The sequence below is a fragment of the Podarcis raffonei genome, chromosome 17 (genome assembly GCF_027172205.1).
Source record: "Podarcis raffonei isolate rPodRaf1 chromosome 17, rPodRaf1.pri, whole genome shotgun sequence".
Classification (NCBI taxonomy): Eukaryota; Metazoa; Chordata; class Lepidosauria; order Squamata; family Lacertidae; genus Podarcis; species Podarcis raffonei.
Window position 1 is genome coordinate 10,618,413 of NC_070618.1, and position 20,512 is coordinate 10,638,924.

At 45.0% G+C, this 20,512-nt stretch overlaps 1 protein-coding gene and 1 long non-coding RNA gene across 4 annotated transcripts in view; one reads left to right on the forward strand and one right to left on the reverse strand.

Annotated features, from left to right (window-relative positions):
* LOC128405110 (neuronal acetylcholine receptor subunit alpha-7-like) overlaps positions 1–20,512 on the reverse strand; it is a 113,427-nt gene that overhangs the window by 20,056 nt on the left and 72,859 nt on the right. For both annotated transcript variants that reach the window (XM_053371337.1, XM_053371338.1), the window contains 3 exons: positions 19,170–19,337; positions 15,233–15,427; positions 13,829–13,915 (listed from right to left, as the gene is read on the reverse strand). In XM_053371337.1, the coding sequence (XP_053227312.1) occupies positions 13,829–13,915; positions 15,233–15,427; positions 19,170–19,337 (450 nt within the window). The remainder of the gene's footprint in view (positions 1–13,828; positions 13,916–15,232; positions 15,428–19,169; positions 19,338–20,512) is intronic.
* Positions 6,271–20,389, forward strand: LOC128405117 (uncharacterized). Of its 2 annotated transcripts, XR_008328231.1 has the most exons (5): positions 6,271–6,382; positions 13,761–13,944; positions 15,254–15,313; positions 19,215–19,339; positions 19,799–20,389. It is a non-coding gene; the product is annotated as an uncharacterized LOC128405117 (long non-coding RNA). The 2 variants fall into 2 exon arrangements; XR_008328230.1 differs by lacking the exons at positions 19,215–19,339; positions 19,799–20,389 and having other exon boundaries at positions 15,254–15,359.

Here is a 20,512-nt window from a genome sequence, read left to right on the forward strand (position 1 = left end):
TATCAGTTTTATGGAAGCTTAAATCCCATGCCTTTCCCTGGCAATGTAATTTGGAGTCAGGGCTGAGAATTCTTTGGTGAAAAACCCAAGACCCCTTGCAGAATGGCAGCTTCCAGGATTCCCTGAAGGCCGCTCCCCATCCCCTGGGGGGGGGCAGTGTTGTGTGCAGGCCACGCACCCTCCTCATGCACAGCGGGGGCGTGGCAGTGCCCCCGCATCATAGGGGAGTCCCGGCCATGTCATGCCCATGGCCAACCAATGCGGTCAGCCGGGGGGCCGTGGCTTACTGTATTGAAGCAGCCGTGTGGCCGGGACTTCTCCCTCTTGGGTCCATGTGTTTTATTATTCAAGAAATGGGGGTAGGGGGCTCGGGGCCTTGACACAGAAGAAGGAGAAAGACGCTCAGGCCATTTTAAGGCTGCACTGCAGCTGTGAGGCAGGAGCAGCAACAAAATACTTGCCTGGTGTAAAAGATGAGGATTAATCGGACTGAGATGTTGCAATAGGAGGACTGTTAGGTTGTGCTGAAAAGCCACTTCCGAGCTGGAGAGGAGGTGGGGTTGCGGGCTTCACGCCCTTCCCACGTGTGTGGGGGCTGGCTCACAGCCCCCGCGAGACTGAGGGAATCCTCTGCCGCGTCATCTCCCTTGCCAGCCAATTGGCTGGCCCGGGAGGCGTGGCCTGCGCTATTTAGGGCCGGTGTGGCCGAGGATTTTCCTCTTTCATTGCTCCAGCTGCTCCAGTTTCCCATCCCTCCCACCCTTTAGGTTTGGCTCTCTGACATTGCTATGGACTTCAGTTGGTCGCTATTGAGGGGCCTGGTAGGAATTTTTTCCACTTGGCAAATGGCTCCAGCCATTTGGTTTTACCTCATAGCAAATCGTCACAACTTCCTCGGCGTTGGCAGTTAGGCATTGGTAAGGATATTGTTATGCAGATGAGGGGGGGAGGAAGCGCCATCACCTTCCCCCCATATCGAAGGGTAGTCCGGTAAAGGATTCCGGGGGGCGTTACCTTGTCCGAAGCCTATGGAGGTGTGGGCCTAAGGCACGCCCCCGAGCGGTGACCCCGGGGGAGCTCCTAGTTAATGTGCATCAGCAGGACTCCCCCTATTGGTGGTTAACCCTTCCCGGACTTCAAGCAATCAGGCTGAAGCTGGGTAGTCGATAGGACCAATGCCTAAGTCAATACCGCTCAATTCCTGTAACCAATAAAGTTGGTTATTAACCTAAAATGCTGGTGTCGTGTGTCTTTATTTCCGATGGGGGAGGCGGGAACTCGCCACGCAACCAACCCCACAAAATCCCAGTTAAACCTACTCATCTCATTAGAAAGAAAAAGCTTTTGATCAAACCCTCCTAGGTGGAAAAGCCCTTAGGCAGCAGAACGTGGTGGGAGCTCTGAGATAGCAGAGTGCACTTCAGACTCCGGGGATCACATTTTTAATGTTCCCTTATGCTTTAACCAAAACAAACCTATCTGCAAACAGAAAATTAGCAGAGCAGGGAAAATGCTGGCCTAAAATGCACTGCCCTGATAAACTAGCTTTCTACTCACAGTTGACTTGGTTTTTAAACACAGTAAAATGTTCAGAGTGGTCCCTCTACCACCTCCGAAGTCTTCCAGCTCATTATTCTGCATGAGAACATCTTAACTAGAGTTTCCAAAGTAATAGGTACTCTCAGGGCATCTCTATTAATAAGGAACAGAGCTGCAGCATAGGGGCCTTGTTTGGATTAGCACATGAGGCATATGCCTAGGTACTGAAATCCTGCCGTGGGAGCAAAAGGATGCAGTCCAAATTACCTTTGGGCATGCTTCCCCATCATATTATTCTGCAAAAAGGAGTCCGGCAGTTTGAGCGAACGTCTGGCAATTACAAGCCGAAACGGAATGTAAACTCTGGTCCTTGGTGCACTCTTTGAAAGTCAAACAGCTAGGCACATGCATGATGCATTGCAAATGCGCAGAAAGCAAAAATAAAACAAGCCAGTCTGTGCAAGCATTTCCTACACTTGGTGGTTGCGTGCGAAGCGGTGATCTGAAGCATCAGTCTGTGGGACAGCTCAGTTGGTAGAGCATAAGGTTCTTCATCTCAAGGTCATGGGTTCAAGCCCCACGTTGGGCAAAAAGATCCCTTCTTTGCAGGGGGTATGAATAGATGACCCTCGTGGTCTCTGCCAACTGTACAATTTTATGATTCTAAACTCTGGAACTGCACCAGGAGTGAGGTACCTTTGTCCCCCCAGATGTTGCTTAACTGTAACCCATCAATCCTTGTCCTGCTTGCAAACTTCCCAAGAGGGGTCTGTAAGGCTACTATGAGAACAGTTTGCTAGACTGGATGGGTCTTTGTCCTGATCTAGCCGGGCTCTTATTATTTATTTACATTTGTTTTATTTATAAAATAATTATTTATATTGCCCTCTCCCAAAACATCAGGGGAGGGTGCAGCAATCTTTTTTGAAAATTACAAAAAACTAAACCTTTCTTGCCTACTCAAGAAAATTATAGCAACTGCATACGAAGGGCAAAAGGATGCCTGCCAAATTTCTGCTGGAAGCGTGTTCCATCGCATGGGAAAAGTAATACTAAATGCTTGATTTCTGGTTGAAGCCAGCTGGGCACCTGTGACACAGGGGACTCGGGTGATATCAGTGACTGGGCTGGAATAGACGGACACTCTTCGCTGCCTGGGTCTTCCGCCTTAAAGTATCCTGGACCCAAATTGTTCAGGGCTTTGTCTACCAACACAAACACCTTGAACATGGCCTGGTAGCATACAGACCCTCCAAGTGCCCCTTCTCCAGGGGCAGTCCCAGATTTACAGAAGCCATTCCGGTTTCTGATTTGATCCTGGAATGTCCTGCTTTTCCTTAGGACATCCCTATTTTGATCTGAGAAATGTTGGAGGGTCGGGAGCCAAGGAGATCAGCAACAATGCAACCTTTAGAAGAGATCTGAAGGCAGCCCTGTATATGGAAGTTTTTAAATGTTTAATGTTTGGTTATGTTTTTATATACGTTGGAAGCTGCCCAGGGTGGCTGGGGCAATAATAAATAATATAAATAATAAAAGTATTATTATTATTATTATTATTATTATTATTATTATTATTATTAAATAGGACATCCCTATTTTCATTGGAGAAATGTTGGACAGCTTATAAAAAATTAAAGGTAAAGGACCCCTGGTTGGTTAAGTTCAGCCAAAGGCGACTATGGGATTGTGGCGCTCATCTCACTTTCAGGCCGAGGGAGCCAGTGTTTGTCCACAGACAGCTTTCCGTGTCATGTGGCCAGCATGACTAAACTGCTTCTGGCACAACGGGACACCGTGATGGAAACCAGAGCGCACGGAAGCGCAGTTTACCTTCCTGCCGGAGCAGTACCTATTTATCTACTCGCACTTGTATGCTTTTGAACTGCTAGGTTGGCTGGAGCTGGGACAGAGCAACGGGAGCTCACTCCGTTGTGGGGATTCGAACCACCAACCTTTGGATTCGTAAGCCCAGGAGGCTCAGTGTTTTAGACCACAGCACCACCCGTTCATGGGCGGCATATGGGCAGCCAATAAAGAGGTTTTAGCAGAAGCATCAGGTGCTGTTAGCTGTCTGCCGCACATTGCATTCTTTGCTGGCTTGAACTTCCGGACTATGCCTAAGGGCAGCCCCACATAAAGCTCGTTTCAGTAATCCAAGTTTATATTGTCTTCTATTAATGCAAACATGTCAGGAGCTTGCAGAGCTGCTACTAAGCTTGTGGACAGGCCAGGGTCATGTAGGAAAGCGGGACCTCTACCTGCCAAGGTGATGAGAAAGAGTATACATGGCCACCCTGCTCTATGCATCAGCGGTGACTTGAAAAGGCAAACTGCACAGGGACCGCTGTCATATGAATTTACCATAAGATTCTGCACCTTGTGAGGAGAGGAGACAGAGAAGGGGTTGGGGAACCAAATATATATGTCTTATGAAAGTATATATCTTCACCCAAAGTAGCAGAATCTATGCTCTGGCAATATTGTCATCTCCTTGGCCTAGTTCCTGCTCAGGTGGTAAATGTAGATCCAGGCTGTACAGATTCAGCCTGCAGGGGACGGGTTCACATGATTCAACACTCCCCTCTGCAACAACAACGATGGTAAAAAATATATCTCCTAAAGATAGAAGCACATGGAGCTGCACCAGGCAGGCTAGTTCTAGCCTGCAGACTAAGATATAGTGACACAGAAAATCAAGGGACCAGAAAAAGTTCTCTCCCCAGCTTAACACTTTCCTTGCTGAAGCAAAGAGACAAAGGAAACTGAAGGGGTGGAGGTTTCAGTGGCAGCGGCAGCAGAACAAGGGTGAGCGGAAGACGGGAGACGCAGGAAGAGATGAGTCTTATTTTCCCTGCCTCCAGCCAACACCACTCATGGTACATCTTGTAAAATAATAAAAAATGTACCACTCTAAGTGTCAGGCAGACACAGGTCTGCTAGTCCCCCTCAGGTAGTTTTTGTCGTGAAGTGTCATGCAGCAAAAGATTAGCCCAAGTGTGTTTTGTGTGGCTGAGGTTTTTGTCCTAAGTCATCATGGAAGAAATAGAAGGGAAAATGTATGCATACAATAAGCCTTATCAACATTTAACATCATAAGTTTGGGGTGCAATGCCAGGATAAGTAATAATTATTCCAAAGGTGCAACTCAAGTTACTTCTGTACTTTCTCTCATGAGGCAAACAGCCTTGAGGAATAAATTTCTACTGGGGGAAAGTCCCACCCAGCACCACAACGCTGACTGGATTTTCTACCATTCTGATACAGCCATTAAACTTTTCTTAAAAGCAGGAGAACTGATTTGGCCCTTAAATGCTGGGTCTTGCAAAGATTCCAGAAGGTTAGGCGGCAAATCTAGCTCAGAGCCTTGTGGCACTAACTGATTTATAGCAGCACAATAAATCTGTAATAAATCTCTGCGTCTTTTATTAACAATAATAAATCTGTTAGTCTTTACTGTGCACAATATCCCCAAGCTTTTAAAATGTTTTAATATGCATTGTGTTTTATATTAATTAGTTTTATATTACTAGAAAATGAACTAAACTTTTTTTAAAAAAGAAAAACCCAACAACTTGTTGGTGTTCTTAACAGCAAAGATGGCGTCTTCCTCCCATGTTAAGCCAAGTGTGAATTTGTCTGAGCTGAAACTATTCACATTCCCCCATCCCACCATTTTTCTCAATGTTGGAAAACACCTCCTTTCTTTCTCTGGTGATTATTATTTTTTTAAATATTATCTACTAGTCCTTTACATTTTCCTTCCATGCTTTTAGTTCTCAGGTGATTTCCTTTGCTCTCAGTAGTGTTAACCTATAGCCAAATCTGTTTATTTTACGGGATCGCGCATGTATCTAACTGCAGAAGAAAGGAGGAACAGGAGCCAAGAGGAAAACCAAAACATGCAACCAGATGCCTGAAAGGTGAATGGTCACACAAACTCATTTCCAGGAAGTACAGTTTTCAGTGACGTATTAGAAGTAAAAAACCAAAACCGACAAATATTTGGTATATCTTTACACAGTTATGATCATTTCTGGATCACCAACACTGAAAGTATTGCATCATTGGTAGGTTCCAGTTTGCAATGTGCTTCTGAACCATTTGCACAAGTGCAGGAGACAACAGCGAGTGTTGTTCACATTGGCTCGCGGCCCGTAAAGTGGAAGAAGAAGCTGCGTGTACCAAAACTGGCTAATGAACGCTTCAGCATCATCTTAAGTGATGGTCGGCCAAGAGTTTGGGCACAGCCTCAGACATGATTTCAAAGACTAAAGCTGAGCCGTTAGAGATGAGCCAAATCTAGTCATTTCCAGTGAAGATTTTTGGCAGTGCCAAACATGTACCGTAATTCCCTTCTGGACATTCTTAGCCCTCTTTGCCGACATGTTCGTTTATTCATTTACATTGCCCACATTTACCCACAGTGATGCCATGATGCAGTGAAATCTGATTACCTTTGCCGCTTTAAGATGTCTCTCTATTAGCCGTAAATAATCCCTGATTAGGTGGGATTATCTACATGACTAAGGCAGGAAGGAGAAAGAAGCAGCAAGCAGAGGGGAAATTGTGCCAGGCAGGGTTGAGAAAGGAGGTGATTCACAACAAGTATTGAGGGGTGTGGGTGTTTGTTTGTGTAGGGGCTCTATCCCACCCAAAACTGGCTCCAAATGAAAAGTGAGCCTGCTTTTTCTTACAGTACAGCAAAGGTCTCTGCACGGACTAGAAGAAGAAGAAGAAGAAGAGTTTGGATTTGATATCCCGCTTTATCACTACCCGAAGGAGTCTCAAAGCGGCTAACATTCTCCTTTCCCTTCCTCCCCCACAACAAACACTCTGTGAGGTGAGTGGGGCTGAGAGACTTCAGAGAAGTGTGACTAGCCCAAGGTCACCCAGCAGCTGCGTGTGGAGCGGAGATGCAAACCCGGTTCCCCAGATTACGAGACTACTGCTCTTAACCACTACACCACACTGGTACAGCACACTACACCACACCACACCACACCACACTAGAGGCCTTATCGCACACAGGAAAGGGGTCTGCATGGTAATGGGATGGTAGCTATGCCATAAGTTCCTCTTGGAATTGTAGTTATTTGTCAAACTCTGCTCATTCTTCACAAACACAAAAAACACCTCAGTTTCCCACAGAGAATTAAAATGTCAAGTACCACCATATTACCCCTTAGCCACATAATTAGTCTTCTTCGGACAAATTTGATCTCTACACATAAACTAACCAGCATTTTTCCTACCACCTTGTGGCAGGGGGAGGGGGCCTGTGAAACCTAGGCTAGTGATAACTTACCCAACTGCATATTCATAAACAAGGGACCTTACAAACCCCCCAGCAAGCTTCCAGTACACACACTCTCTCTTTCCTCACAAGGAAACTGACTCTGAAAAGCTGCCCTGGAACTTACTTCCGCTTAGAGGCGAGGAAGTGTGCAACCATCTTAGAAGAAACCAGGCATTCAAAGAGCAATTGGACGGGTTGCCTTTGTTCTTGCATAATCTGGGTCTCTGCAAGGGCTGGGCTCCCCGTCAGGCCTTAGTGGACCATTTGAGCTCCCCAAGGCATTGCAGTAGAACAAGCCACATTTGATTATAGCTGACTGAACCGGGCCCTGTCCAAACCATTGTGCTTTCAGTTCCATGAATATGTTTTGTGAAGGGACTTTTAAATATAAATGGGACTTTTAAATATATAAGGGACTTTTAAATATAAATGAAGCCGGTCTCCGAGATTTGTCTTTCTATCCATTTCTTGGCACATGAATCTTCAAACAGTAGCAACATCAGCTTGGATCAAGAGGAGGAATTCAACACCATACACTTCTGGTTATTCCCTCAGTGCAGGCGCTTCTGCTTGCCAGATGAAAAAGTCCCCCTTCTTCTCCTTCTGTGTGCTGTTCTCCTGAGCCCCACAAAGCCAATTTCAGGGGTACATGGGTAGAGGAAAGGGGAAAGCCCGTTGCACTGGAGGGTGTGCCTGCATGGGCTTCTACTAGCAGGATCAGTTAGCTGATTCCAGCCAATAATTTTTATCTTTCCATATATGTTCTTTTTTTCCAACAAAAGGAAGAATTTTCACCCAATGCATCTCCAGACTGATACCTCGATTTACATAAATGCACACTGGTTAAGGTCCAATGGATTTATCTAAAAGGGGGCTTTGTGCACCATTTCTTCACATTCCTTTTTCTTTATTTTGTTTAGCTACCTAAAATATTTAGCACACTGCCACTCCTCAGTTCATGATGTAACAATACTGGGGGGGGGGGGGAGAATCGTAACATTTAGGTTTGAAACAACAGGTCCACAATAGGAAATCGCTTTAGTAAAACTCTGCAGCCAAAATAGTAGCTCTTAACATCCAGAATACCCTACAGAATAAACATGATTTGTATCCACTTCAGAAAGAGACAAGGAAAGAGAAACGAAAGATGGAGGGACATTCTGGAGCCTTGGGGCGTTATCCTTCTGACTTTTCATAGTGAAGACATTCAGAGCAGGGTTTGTGGCTGGCACAGGAGATCATGTAGGGAGAAGTGATGTCTAAAGTTATGTGGGATTGAGGCAGTGAAGAGATTTCAAGTCAAGCACTATAGCACCTTTATACTAATATACTGGCTTAATTGGCTATTATGTGCTCCAAAGGGCACAGAGCTTGCATCAGGGAGCAGATGTATATTTTATATATATGGTGATAAAATCAACATTTAAAGAGCGGAATTTAAGACAGGCACTTCCAATCATTGTCTGTGCAAACATTCCAGCTGGCCAGATGAAATGATATTACCTGCTTTCCCTCTGCATACTGTAGTGGAGGTTATCCTGACACCCCCCTCAGCTAATTTTGGGGGGAATGGGGGCATGTGGTGGGAGAAGAGAGGGGGAAAGCCCCATTGTGCACACAGAAGGCCTTGTGCAGGGCTCCCACTGACAGGACCTGTTAGCTGTGTTTAAGTTTGCTGTCCGTTTAAATGAGCCAGACCTTTCTCCAACCCTGAATTCAATTTGTGATTATGCCAGAGTGGGATGTTGCTGTTCAGTGAAATGATCCCCACCCTGGAAAAGTCTATTGGCCTTCCTGGTGTAACAGCCATGTGTTCCTCTAGGCTAGATGCCTTCCTGGTGGCTGCTGGGAGCCTCCCAGGTATGGGAGACATTTCAGCAGGGAGACAAAAATCCAGCAAGCCGGAGAAAGGAACAAAGTACATTTGACCTAGATGGCTGCTTTGCGAGATGCATTTCAAATACATTCGATATGCTCTAATTGTTCAGGCATTACAATTTTTTTCTGCAGTTATCTAAAGCATTAATGAGGCCTTTTAGAGATACTTTGTCTAAAGAGGCAGTTGGATGGCTCTGGGAAAGAGCTAAAATGCTGCGGTTGTGAACTGGGCCCACAACTTTGTTTTGAGATGCTTTCTGAATGACTAATCCATCCTTCTAAATGCCAGATTAGAAGACAGTCGAACTTTGGTTCTCAAACTGAATGCATTCCAGGACTCCATTTGACCCCTGGAACTGTTCGAAAACCAAGACGCGGCTTCTGATTGGCTGCAGGAGTGTCCTGCAGCCAACCGGAAGCCATGGAAGCCGCGTTGGACGTTTGGCTTCCGAAAATCGTTCAAAAACCGGAACACTCAGTTCTAGTTTTCGATCATTCGGGAGCTGAAATGTATGAGTTCCAAGGCGTTCAGCAACCAAGGTACTACTGTGTAAGAAGCCAGTTCACTTCACAGTGGATATTTAAATTTCTTCATTATTGCCTTACAGTGGTACCTCGGGTTACATACGCTTCAGGTTACAGACTCCGCTAACCCAGAAATAGTACCTCGGGTTAAGAACTTTGCTTCAGGATGAGAACAGAAATCGTGCTCCAGCGGCACAGCAGCAGCAGGAGGCCCCATTAGCTAAAGTGGTGCTTCAGGTTAAGAACAGTTTCAGGTTAAGAACGGACCTCCGGAACAAATTAAGTACTTAACCCGAGGTACCACTGTATTGTGTATACTCTAGTGAATTCCTGTTGATTTGAGATGTACTGAGTTCTTCTATACAATCCACTTTTCAGAAATTTCCAAATGCTTTTTTGGATAGTTCTAAATTAATTCCAAGAGGTTCAGAATCATTGAGATGGGGCTCTCCCCATTTCTTCACCTCCTTCCATTCTATTTCACTTACCAGTGCTATGAAAAAGAGTCTAATTATATAGTAAGTTTCTTTAGGAAGAGAAAAAGATGTTTTAAAAATGAAAGTGAAAATACTTCGGGAATGTGTACATGATTTGATTTAACCATTTTCATTATCTTTGAATTCAAAGAAAATTTTACACAGAAGGACTGCATTTGGACACAATGGTAAACCATAGTTTAGCATTATGAGAATGAGCCTCGGGGAATCTGGCTTGCAGGGAGTGCTTCCACTCCACTGAGCACAAGGAAATTAGAAGTTTCCACTTCTGTTTTAGATTCAGCATGCAGTGTCTAAACCATAAACTGTGGTTAATCTTAACTTGAAAAAAGCTAGTCTCAGAAACCATGGTTTGAAGTTGACTTATTTCAGCTAAGCATAGCTAAGGTTAAACACATTATGGCTATGTTTGGATGATCAAATCTTGGCTTAATTATAAATTAGGACATGAATAACTCTCATGCAGCTAGGAGGTTGCAGCTAACTGTAGCTTCCCATTTCTACTGATCTGGGAAACTACGGTTAGTAGCTTCTAAGTAAGCTAGGATATAAAGCCATGATTTAAAATTGATTGATTATCCTAGATAGTTTGGAAGCCATCCATCATGGTTCTTCAGTTCAAACATAATAGGGAGCTATGGTTCACTGTGGTTTCCCTGTTTATTTCCCCGCTTCTATGAAAGGAGAAGCAAAACAGTTCGTGTGGGTGTGTGGCACTTGTTTATATAGTGGCTTGTTAAACTGAGATTTCATCTTCTGAAATGTCAAATTCAAATTACCGTATTTTTCGCTCTATAAGACGCACCAGACCACAAGACGCACCTAGTTTTGGGAGGAGGAAAACAAGAAAAAAAATATTCTGAATCTCAGAAGCCAGAACAGCAAGAGGGATCGCTGTGCAGTGAAAGCAGCAATCCCTCTTGCTGTTCTGGCTTCTGGGAAAGCTGCACGGCCTGCATTCACTCCATAAGACGCACACACATTTTCCCTTACTTTTTAGGAGGGAAAAAGTGAGTCTTATAGAGCAAAAAATACGGTACATGGCAAGTCAAGCTAAAATGTGAGAATTTCCAAATGCGTGGTCAGGCCAGAGGAGAAGAGTTTGCATGTGAGCCCAAGGCTCACTGTAGTTCTGTTATATCCCAACCAGCCTATGATATCTCACACCACAAAGAAATTACAAGAAAGAATTCTAACTGCTGGGGATTTGGGGGGAAATGCTAATTTAATTCTTATTTGATGTAAATGGTCTTTGGTGGAAACGTGTGGGGCAGAAGTATAACTGGCTTTATAATGAGAGCGGTTAAGATAAGACTTGATCTTTTTTGCAGTTCGGTTGGTTAAAAAACTGCACCCTGCTATATGTAAACATAAGAGCCTTATTAAAAAAATCTGTTAGTGGCAGCAAAGGTTTTTACACACCACAGGAAATATAATGAGCCATTGCACCCTACAAGGCGGCTGAGGAAAGCGTTTGCAGTGGACAGAATGCACAAATTAATCTGAATTAACGTGGCTTTTTACAGAGAAGCGGAAATTGCAATGAACTTTGCAGAGATGTGTCCTTAAGAAAAATAACACTGGGAGAATTACTGTACATATTCTCAGTTAATGAAACCTCTGTTGGGTGCTGTACGGTTTTAATAATACAATAATTAATAATTAACGGAGAAGGAAAAAAACACAGGAAGAGAAATAAGGAAGAAGAGGAAGAGGAAGAAGAGAAAGAGGAAAGGAACCTGTAATGTTAGCCTTAGAGACAAAAGCATCCTTCATCATAGCTGTCAACTTTTCCCTTTTCTTGCGAGGAATCCTATTCGGAATAAGGGAATTTCCCTTAAAAAAAGGGAAACGTTGACAGCTATGTCCTTCATATGCACTATATCAAGGCAGCCAGATATCATGAAGTTATTCCCACCCTTCACTTCAGAGATGTTTGCTGGTGAAGGTACTGAAAACTTAATCATTAATATAAAAGGGATTGAATCTTCCATTGGAAAAAAGGGGGAGGGAAAATACTTAGTCACATTCAGGAGTTTGTCTAAATATCTCCCCAATTTGGGTGTATGTGTGAGGGGATTGGGATGGCTTAGGATCCTTCAGAGCCAAGCCACTTTCCATAATGCTTCAGAACATCCCCTTTATGACTCTTCTATCACCAGATTGCCAACATCAGCTGGACCAAAACTTCAGAGGAGCTGCTGTGGCAGATGGGAGAGGGAAGCTCCAATATTAGACCTCCCTCTCTGGTCCAATCTACAGTATTTGTGTGTTTTTACATTTTGCCAGAAGCCCCCCAGAGTGGCTGGGGCAACCCAGTCAGATGTGTGGCATATAAATAATAAAATTCTTATTTTTCTCCAGAGACACCCTCCCAGGAAACACAGCATTGCAACTTCAGCAATGCTCTGAAGTCTCCGTCCGAAGTACTGGTTTCAACATTCAAGTTACCACTCTGTGTAACAGTTTTTCCAGAGCTGACCAAGTGGGTGAAAACTTAACCTTAGAATAATAATAATAATAATAATAATAATAATAATAATTTTTATTTATACCCCGCCCTCTCCAGCCAAGACCGGGCTCAGGGTGGCTAACACCCGATATAAAAACAAATTGATTGAAATACAACTTAAAAAACAAGATTAAAATACAACATTAAAACATTAAAATGCAGCCTCATTTCAGTGGAAACTCAAATCAAAAACTTTTTTGGGGATGAAAACATCAAGTCTTCACCAAGGCTAACTATCCAGACTGGTCCTACATGGGCCAGAAAAAAGCCAGGGAAGTCCCCAAATAGGAACTCCATCACAGGAGGAGAAAGGAAAAAAGAAAGAGGGGGAGGGAAAGAAATCAGATCCTGCAGGGCCCTGGTCTCATGAGACAGAGCGTTCCACCAGGCTGGAGCCAGTGTTGAAAAGGCCCTGGCTCTGGTTGATAATAATAATAATAATAGTAGTAGTAGTAGTAATAATAATAATAATAATAATAATAATAATAATAATAATAATAATTTATTTATACCCCGCCCATCTGGCTGGGCCTCCCCAGCCACTCTGGGCGGCTTCCAACAAAATATTAAAATACTGTAATACATCAAACATTAAAATCTTCCGTAATCTGACTTCCTTAGGGCCCGGGACCTCTAGGGTGTTGCTGTTTATGGACCTTAAGGTCCTCCATGGGGCATACCGGGAGAGGCGTGGGGCATACTGGGAGAGGTGGTCCCATAGGTATGAGGGTCCTACAAGCACTGCAGGAAAGGATGAGGTTTGCCATGAATGAATAATCTCACAAAGACTAATAAAATGGTACTAACAAACATTACTCGTCATTGCCTTCACCCCATTTATTTTCCAGGTTACCCACTTGTCCATGTCTACTGCACTCACTTCTGCCCCACTGACAGTCTGACAGCCCCATCTTCCTTCTTTTTCCCCTTCACACAGCCTTCTCACCTTCAGGCATTTCCCCCCTTCATGAGCAGCCAGGAGAACCGCTATTTACAGAAGACGCGACAAGCGATCTGGGGTGCGTGTAGCCCCCCCAAACCGTAGTAATAATAATAATAATAATAATAATAATAATAATAATAATAATAAATTTTATTTATATCCCGCCCTCCCCAGCCGAAGCTGGGCTCAGGGCGGCTAACAACAATAAAATAGTACAACATTCTAAAATCATTTCATTATAAAATTAATTCAACTCAAAATGATGGCAACCATTAGGCTAAAGTTCTGTGAAGATTGCCAAAGGAGGGAGTCAGGCTGTGCCCTGGCCAAAAGCCTGGTGGAACAGCTCTGTCTTGCAGGCCCTGCGGAAAGTTGTCAAGTCCCACAGGGCCCTAGTCTCTTGTGACAGAGTGTTCCACCAGATTGGAGCCACAGCTGAAAAAGCCCTGGCTCTAGTTGAGGCCAGCCTAATGGCTCCCTCCTTCACGCGCTAAATAAAGTGAAGACGTTTTCAAGTCTCATTCGTTTCAGCTGGAGAACTAAGGCCATGCTTGTCTCCCTCCAGAGAAAGCAAGGGCACTTGAAAGTGCTGCAAAATTGGCTGGGTTGTGAGGCGCCAGCACCCATCGACATACCTATCAAGGGGACGGAATCTGAGGTGGCAGGCATGATCTCAGCAACAAGCAGCATGAAAACCGTGAGAGACAGGAGGACCGTAATACCTGCAATCAAATTGCGAAGGAGACAAAAGGTGAGGCAAGATCTGAATGCTTTCTGTTTCAAAGATTATGAACAGTGAGCGCGTTCCCTCGATTAGGCATGCAATTAAACATTACATATTGATCTCAGAACGTCAACTCGGGAGACCCTAATAAATCAAGGATGCAGAGAAATATGTGTTGCTAGGTCCAGCAGAACTACAGCTGTTTCACGCATTGCGGTACATGCAATGCCCATTCTGCCATTGTCATCCTGGCTCCTTAACCTCCTTAGTTTTGAGTAGGTCGGCCACATGTTGTACTTAACAGAAGACAGTTTTCTATTTTGAGGCACTGTCGGAGGACAGGCCTCTATTTGAAGGCATCCTCTACTTGAGGGCTGTCCAGTCCATGTCTTGTTTAAAGATGAGGAACTATTTAAAAAACGTAGATCAGGGATCTTGAAGTTGCCCATCAACAGTTGGGCACACCTACACAGCAGACCGGGCAGGCACACAAGTCAACTGTTGCCTTCCCCACTATGGTGACATGTGTTGTCCTTCTGTTTCAACCAGAGTTTCCCAAACTTGGGTCCACCAGCTGTTTTTGGACTACAATTCCCATCATCCTTGACCACTGGCTCTGCTAGCTAGGGATGATGGGAATTGTAGTCTAACAACAGCTAGAGACCCAAGTTTGGGAAACCCTGGATTAAACCATAGCGATTTATGTGTATATATACCAGGCATAGGCAAACTCTGGCCCTCCAGATGTTTGGGACTACAATTCCCATCATCCCTGACCGCTGGTCCTGTTAGCTAGGGATGATGGGAATTGTAGTCCCAAACATCTGGAGGGCCAGAGTTTGCCCATGCCGGATATATACCTATAACCACATGCGGCTGTTATACAAATTGGTGTCCTCTTGTTGTGGTGATGCATGACTAGCCAGCCTAGTTCTGAGGGGGTGACACTGGTATAAGAAGGACCCTTCCCGTGCAGTTTCTCAGTGGTTTCCACACTTCTCAGGCAGCACAGGAACAAGTCTTGGGGAGGTAAACTGAGACAGTAGGAATTTAAAGCCGAACCAACATCAGCTATAAAGCTGGGGTGGTCATATTTCTGAATGCTCTCATGCATGTAAAAAAACTAGCACACTGGGCAGGTGATTGTGCTACACTTTCCTCTCAGATGCTAGGGATGTTTCAAAACCCAAACAAACATGGTAACGCTTCAAAAATATGAATGCCTGCAGTCTAAAGCGGTACACTCTAGAATGCTACCACCTCTGTGTCCCACTTCTGTCAATGTGTGGAGTAGCTCTAAATTCTCAGCTCTTACCCAAGGATATTTTCTCTCCAGAGTCAGCTGGCAGCAAGAAAACAAGCAATGCTAAGCCTGATATGAGGACGCATGGAATCAGTAAGTTCAATCCATAGTAGAGGGTGCGGCGGCGCATTGTCACGGTGTAAGTCACATCCGGATATGGCTCCTTACAGCACTCATAGTACAACTCGTTTCTTTTACCTGGGACACCTGCACAAAAGCAAATTTGAAGTAAGAAATGAAGAGAAATACGCTGCATTCTTACAACCCTTGGCTACGTTAGTAGGTCTATGGTCTGGCTGCTCAATCCCCACTCTCATTTTCCAATAATGTAGGCCATGGATTAGGGTCACAGCTCATCAGCAAAACATCTGTTTTGCATGCAGAAGGTACCAGGTGTCTCCAAGGAAAGACTCCAGGTCTGAAAATCTGGGGAACCACTGCCAGTCCATGTAGAGAATACTGACCTACAAGGACTCAGTGTAAGGCAGCTGAATATGTTTTTAATTGGGCTCAATCCAGATGTCACACCAAGTCATGCTTTGCCAACCATAGCTGTGGTATGAACTGATAAAGCATGCTTTCTGCTCAGGCAGCAAATCAGAATTACAGTGGTACCTTGGTTCTCGAACGTAATCCATTCCGGAAGTCCGTTCGACTTCCAAAACGTTCCAGAACCAAGGCATGGCTTCCGATTGGCGCAGGTGCCCCAGAAATAATAGCCAACAGCCACATCGGATGTTCGGCTTCTGAAAAGTTTTTGAAAACCGGAACACTTGCTTCCGGGTTTTCGGTGTTCGGGAGCCGATTAGTTTGTCAAGTAAGCTGTTCAAGAACCAACGTTCCACTGTATTGTGGCTATAGCCATGGCTGAAGCCACTAGGCCTTAGAGACATAATCAAAGGGGAAATGATATCACGGAAGCAGCTCTCACTGGGGATTCCCTAACATACCCTCCCTCCTGCCAATTGCCTGTCTGTAGCCCTGGCCTTGTAATTACTTCTCTTAGGTGCCGACATGGTTGCCAACTCAAAAGCAATTGACATCACCAGCACTAGCCAATGCAGGCAGACTTCTGCAGTGTCCATGGCCAGAACATGAGCAAGCAATCCCCAGATCCCAGCTAGCTACTTTCCCATATGGCAGATGGTTGCAGCTGAGAGATCAGGGCTTGCCTGAATCCCGTTTAAATTTGCTCCTCCAGGCATCCTTCCTCTTTTACAGGAATGCCGGGCATCCAAATTGTTTGGATGACTTTGAAGGCTTTGCCCTCTAGCTGTGCCTTAATGCCTCTTCTCTACTTATTCTCAATAACTCTCGAGGACGTAATAATTCTTAGCATCTCGGGAAATAAGGTGAGAAAGCAAAGCCTGCCGATAGATATTTAGTTCTCTCCTGGGGCTAATGCAACTCTCTACGCATTTCATTTTGTACACATACTGAAAAATCCATACAAATCTATTATCCAGCCTAGGGCGGGGGTGGGGTTGGAATTTGGTGAAAAACACGCCATATGATAATCATCAACATTTCCAAAGAACTGTCATAAGAAATACAGCATCCATTCCTCCTCTGGCAAATGTCATTATAGGACTATAACATGTAATTGCCCATTCTTTAAGCTCTCCATCAGATTCAAGCAACAATCAATGGTTATTATAATGTCCAGCGTGATGGCTTGCACTTTTCAAGCTGTTTAACAGCACAGCGGAGCTGAAATGATTTATACCTTTTTTTTTTGTTTTAGCATACAACAGATGTTACTTCTGTTTTCCATAGATTCCCTGGCACCTCTCTTGAAAACGTTGGTTCATTTTCGGCAGGGCTGTGGATTGGCCAAGCAAGCCTTAAAGGGGCATGCCTGGAGAGTCTTGCAAGCCTTGGCTGGGTTTGCAGGGCAGCCTGAGCACAAACCCTAAAAGGGCAGGTCTGGGGAAGCTCAGAGCACTGTGCCTTTAAAACAACATCTGCTGGAAGAAGCTGCCCTGTTTTGGAGGCCACCTTCCCAAAACGCCAGCCATCGAGGTGAAAATAAAGAATGACGAATGCTCAAACTCCCTTGGCAGGAGAGAGATCTCATAAAATGAGATGTTCCTTTCTTTATCTGAGCTGGTGGCAGCAGCACTGATGATGAGTGCAGGAACAACATTCTGGACTTTTGTTGTCCCTGAAAAAAGGCCTATGTAGTGGATGCCCTGTGTGCTGCTGCTGCTGGCAGCTTTCCTGACTAGGCCTTGACATCCAACAGGCTCCCCCAGCTCCCCACAAGCACTTTGTAGCTCTGCAGAATGTGGGCTTCCAGACCTCTCCAAACCTGGAGGTGGAGAGAGGCTGTGGCACACGAGGCACCCGGCCGCAGCAGTCCCTGCCCCCCTCCAAGGTGGAGGGTTTAGAGATGGGTAGAAGCTGGGTTGGGTTGCACCAGTAGATCTCCTGGTGATGTGCACTAGATCAGCAAGGTTTGCTGACTCCCAGTTGTACATCATCAGCGGCAACAAAACGACTCTCCCCCAAACCCCCAAAATCAGAAGGCTAAGCAGAGGTTGGCTTCTGTGCAAGAGGACTGTGAGATCAGCTCAGCTCTCATACGTATTCAGAGGCACCCTGCTCTTTAATTCTAACTGTCATGTTTTTTTTTTGCACCTGGCTCCAGCTGGTGGTCTAGTTAAAGAAGAAAACAACTTAGATCAGACAACAAGCCTGAAGTCTGTCCACTGCTGCAGATTACTGGGAGGCAAGGACGAGGCAGTGTTAGTGTTAGGCTGATGCAGCGCAAACACATCAGCAGAACCCATCTGGCGGATGTTCACCACATTGACCTTGCTGCCATTTCTCCATCCCGGTAAGCCGCAGAGGCATTGGGGATGGGAGATCAGGTATGAGTTAGAATTCCTGCTCTATGATTGCAGTCACGGTGTTGTTGTCTTTCACATGACGGTATATGTTTTGACTCCACAGAGTGGGAAGTGATGAAGACAGGATGTTTGTGTTACTGTGTTCCGTGAAGTGGGACTCTTGTCCTTTGTCCTTTTTCTCTTTGCTGTCTGATGCTAGAGAGAGAGGGAGCCATGTTGCAGTGCTCCATGTGTGTTTATATGTAAATAGATTAGCCAAAATGCTGAGTTGCTGAGGTCTGTCACGCAAGCCATGCGCAAACTCTGTGGATCCCTAAGTGTGCACGTGTCGGTTGACATCAGTTGCTGTGATGTTCGGGCAGAAAAAGGTTTTGAAGCTCCCGAAAGATCAACGAGGAGGGAGGGAACATGCCAGTCGGGCATGTTTCTCTGCTAGGGTCCTACTCGAGTGTAGGCTGAACTCCTGACAGTATGCACCTCCACTTCTTGCTATTGGAGCAACCACTTTGGGGTGCTTTTGGTATCTCTGTTTCCAAATAAGAGGCATGCCCAGAGTAAAAAGGTAAAGGGACCCCTGACCATTAGGTCCAGTCGTGGCCGACTCTGGGGTTGCGGTGCTCCTCTCGCTTTACTGGCTGAGGGAGCCGGCATACAGCTTCTGGGTCATGTGGCCAGCATGACTAAGCCGCTTCTGGCAAACCAGGGCAGCGCACGGAAACGCCGTTTACCTTCCCACCGGAGCGGTACCTATTTATCTACTTGCACTTTGACGTGCTTTCAAACTGCTAGGTTGACAGGAGCAGGGACTGAGCAACGGGAGCTCACCCCATCGCGGGGATTTGAACTGCTGACCTTCTGATCGGCAAGTCCTAGGCTCTGTGGTTTAACCCACAGCGCCACCCACATCCCTTTAGCAACACACAAAGAGGGCATGAATGTCTGCTGAGTGTTGCTAAGCATATGCTCAGAGTGAAGCATGCCCCTGCTTGCAATTTTAATTTGGAGTGGGGGAAGACAGTGTTCCTCCATTAACAGAAGTTTAGGGAAGACTGGATTAGATTCACTTGTCTTAGGTTCGTTTAATAAAGCCAACTTACCCACTAAATCCCATTCTCCATTGGATATGTAATTGGAAATATCAGCTTCGAGCATCTGCAGATCAAGCAGCCAGCCATTGTGCGTCCAGGAGCCAAACTTCAAATCGCATTTCTGCACATCAAAAGGAAACCAGCGGACATCAATGTAACATGTGCTCTTCAAGATGCCTGTAAGTAATTAGAAACGGGCATGTAAATGTTTCTAAAGGGGGAAAGCAGTGAGATCTTAAAGGCAAGAGAGGAAGGGGAATGAAATTGCAGTCATATCCCTCTGTTATCAAGAGTTCAAGGGAGCAGACAGCTTTGAAATGCATTCCAAATTGATCTGCTAACAAACGGTGCCTATAATTCTGCGTTTCAGTCATGGTCTTCAGAGGACCATCTGATGAAAAAGCTGATTGAAAATAATAACTGGCGCCTCACAGTTAAGCTGCATGGAGCTTAAGCCTCCAAGAAACAGATCTCAGGTGCTTTAGCTGCATTGCATCTACTTTAGGGGCTGTGTGGCGTATCAAACCACCGCAAACAAAACGGAGAGCAACAGCAGAATTGCTAGTTGTGGTCGTCATCCATACTGCTAAGCAGATGTTCTTAATTGTAGTAATGTTTCATGCTTCCCACTTCACTAGGAGGTAGGAAATGGCAAGATGGGCAGCTTTGTGAGTAGAGATTCCTTCATGCTATTACAGACTTGGGCCAGGTTATCTTAAAGAGTACCTCCTCCCATAGATGCCACCTGAACCTTAAGATCCTCTTCAAAGGACCTTCTCCTTTTGCCTCCTCCAAGTCAGCTGAAGCAATTATCAAGTACAGAGCCTTTTTGGTAGTGGCACCGTTCCTACTGAATGACATTCCAGAGATTCTTGCCTGGCCCAACTCACCTGACTCTGCTTTATACATGATTGAAGCAGATCCTGGTTAAACACCCACAAACTGGGCATGATCACATGCACTTTGGTCAGCTGTGAAAATTGCAACCTGCTCATAGTCTAGCTAAGTTCCATGGATTATACTACTTTTGCAAACTTCTGTTTACTGCATATCACCAAACGTTCTACAAGTCTGTTTCAAATTACAACTGCAATGCTTCTTCAACAAAAAACGACAACAAAGACACTTTGGAGCGTGTGCTGACATTCATAAAAGAGCATATAATGGCCATATATCCCCTTGGAATTGATTTCATTTTCTTATAACTTGCTCTCCAGTAGAAACCTGCCCCCCCTTTGTCTTTGATTTACTTTGCTTTTCTCGAGGGGCTGTCTGCTCTGGCATAAATGATTCATGTGACACTAGTCGAAAGCTATGTAAGGGATTAATATTTATCACGTATTATTTGTCAT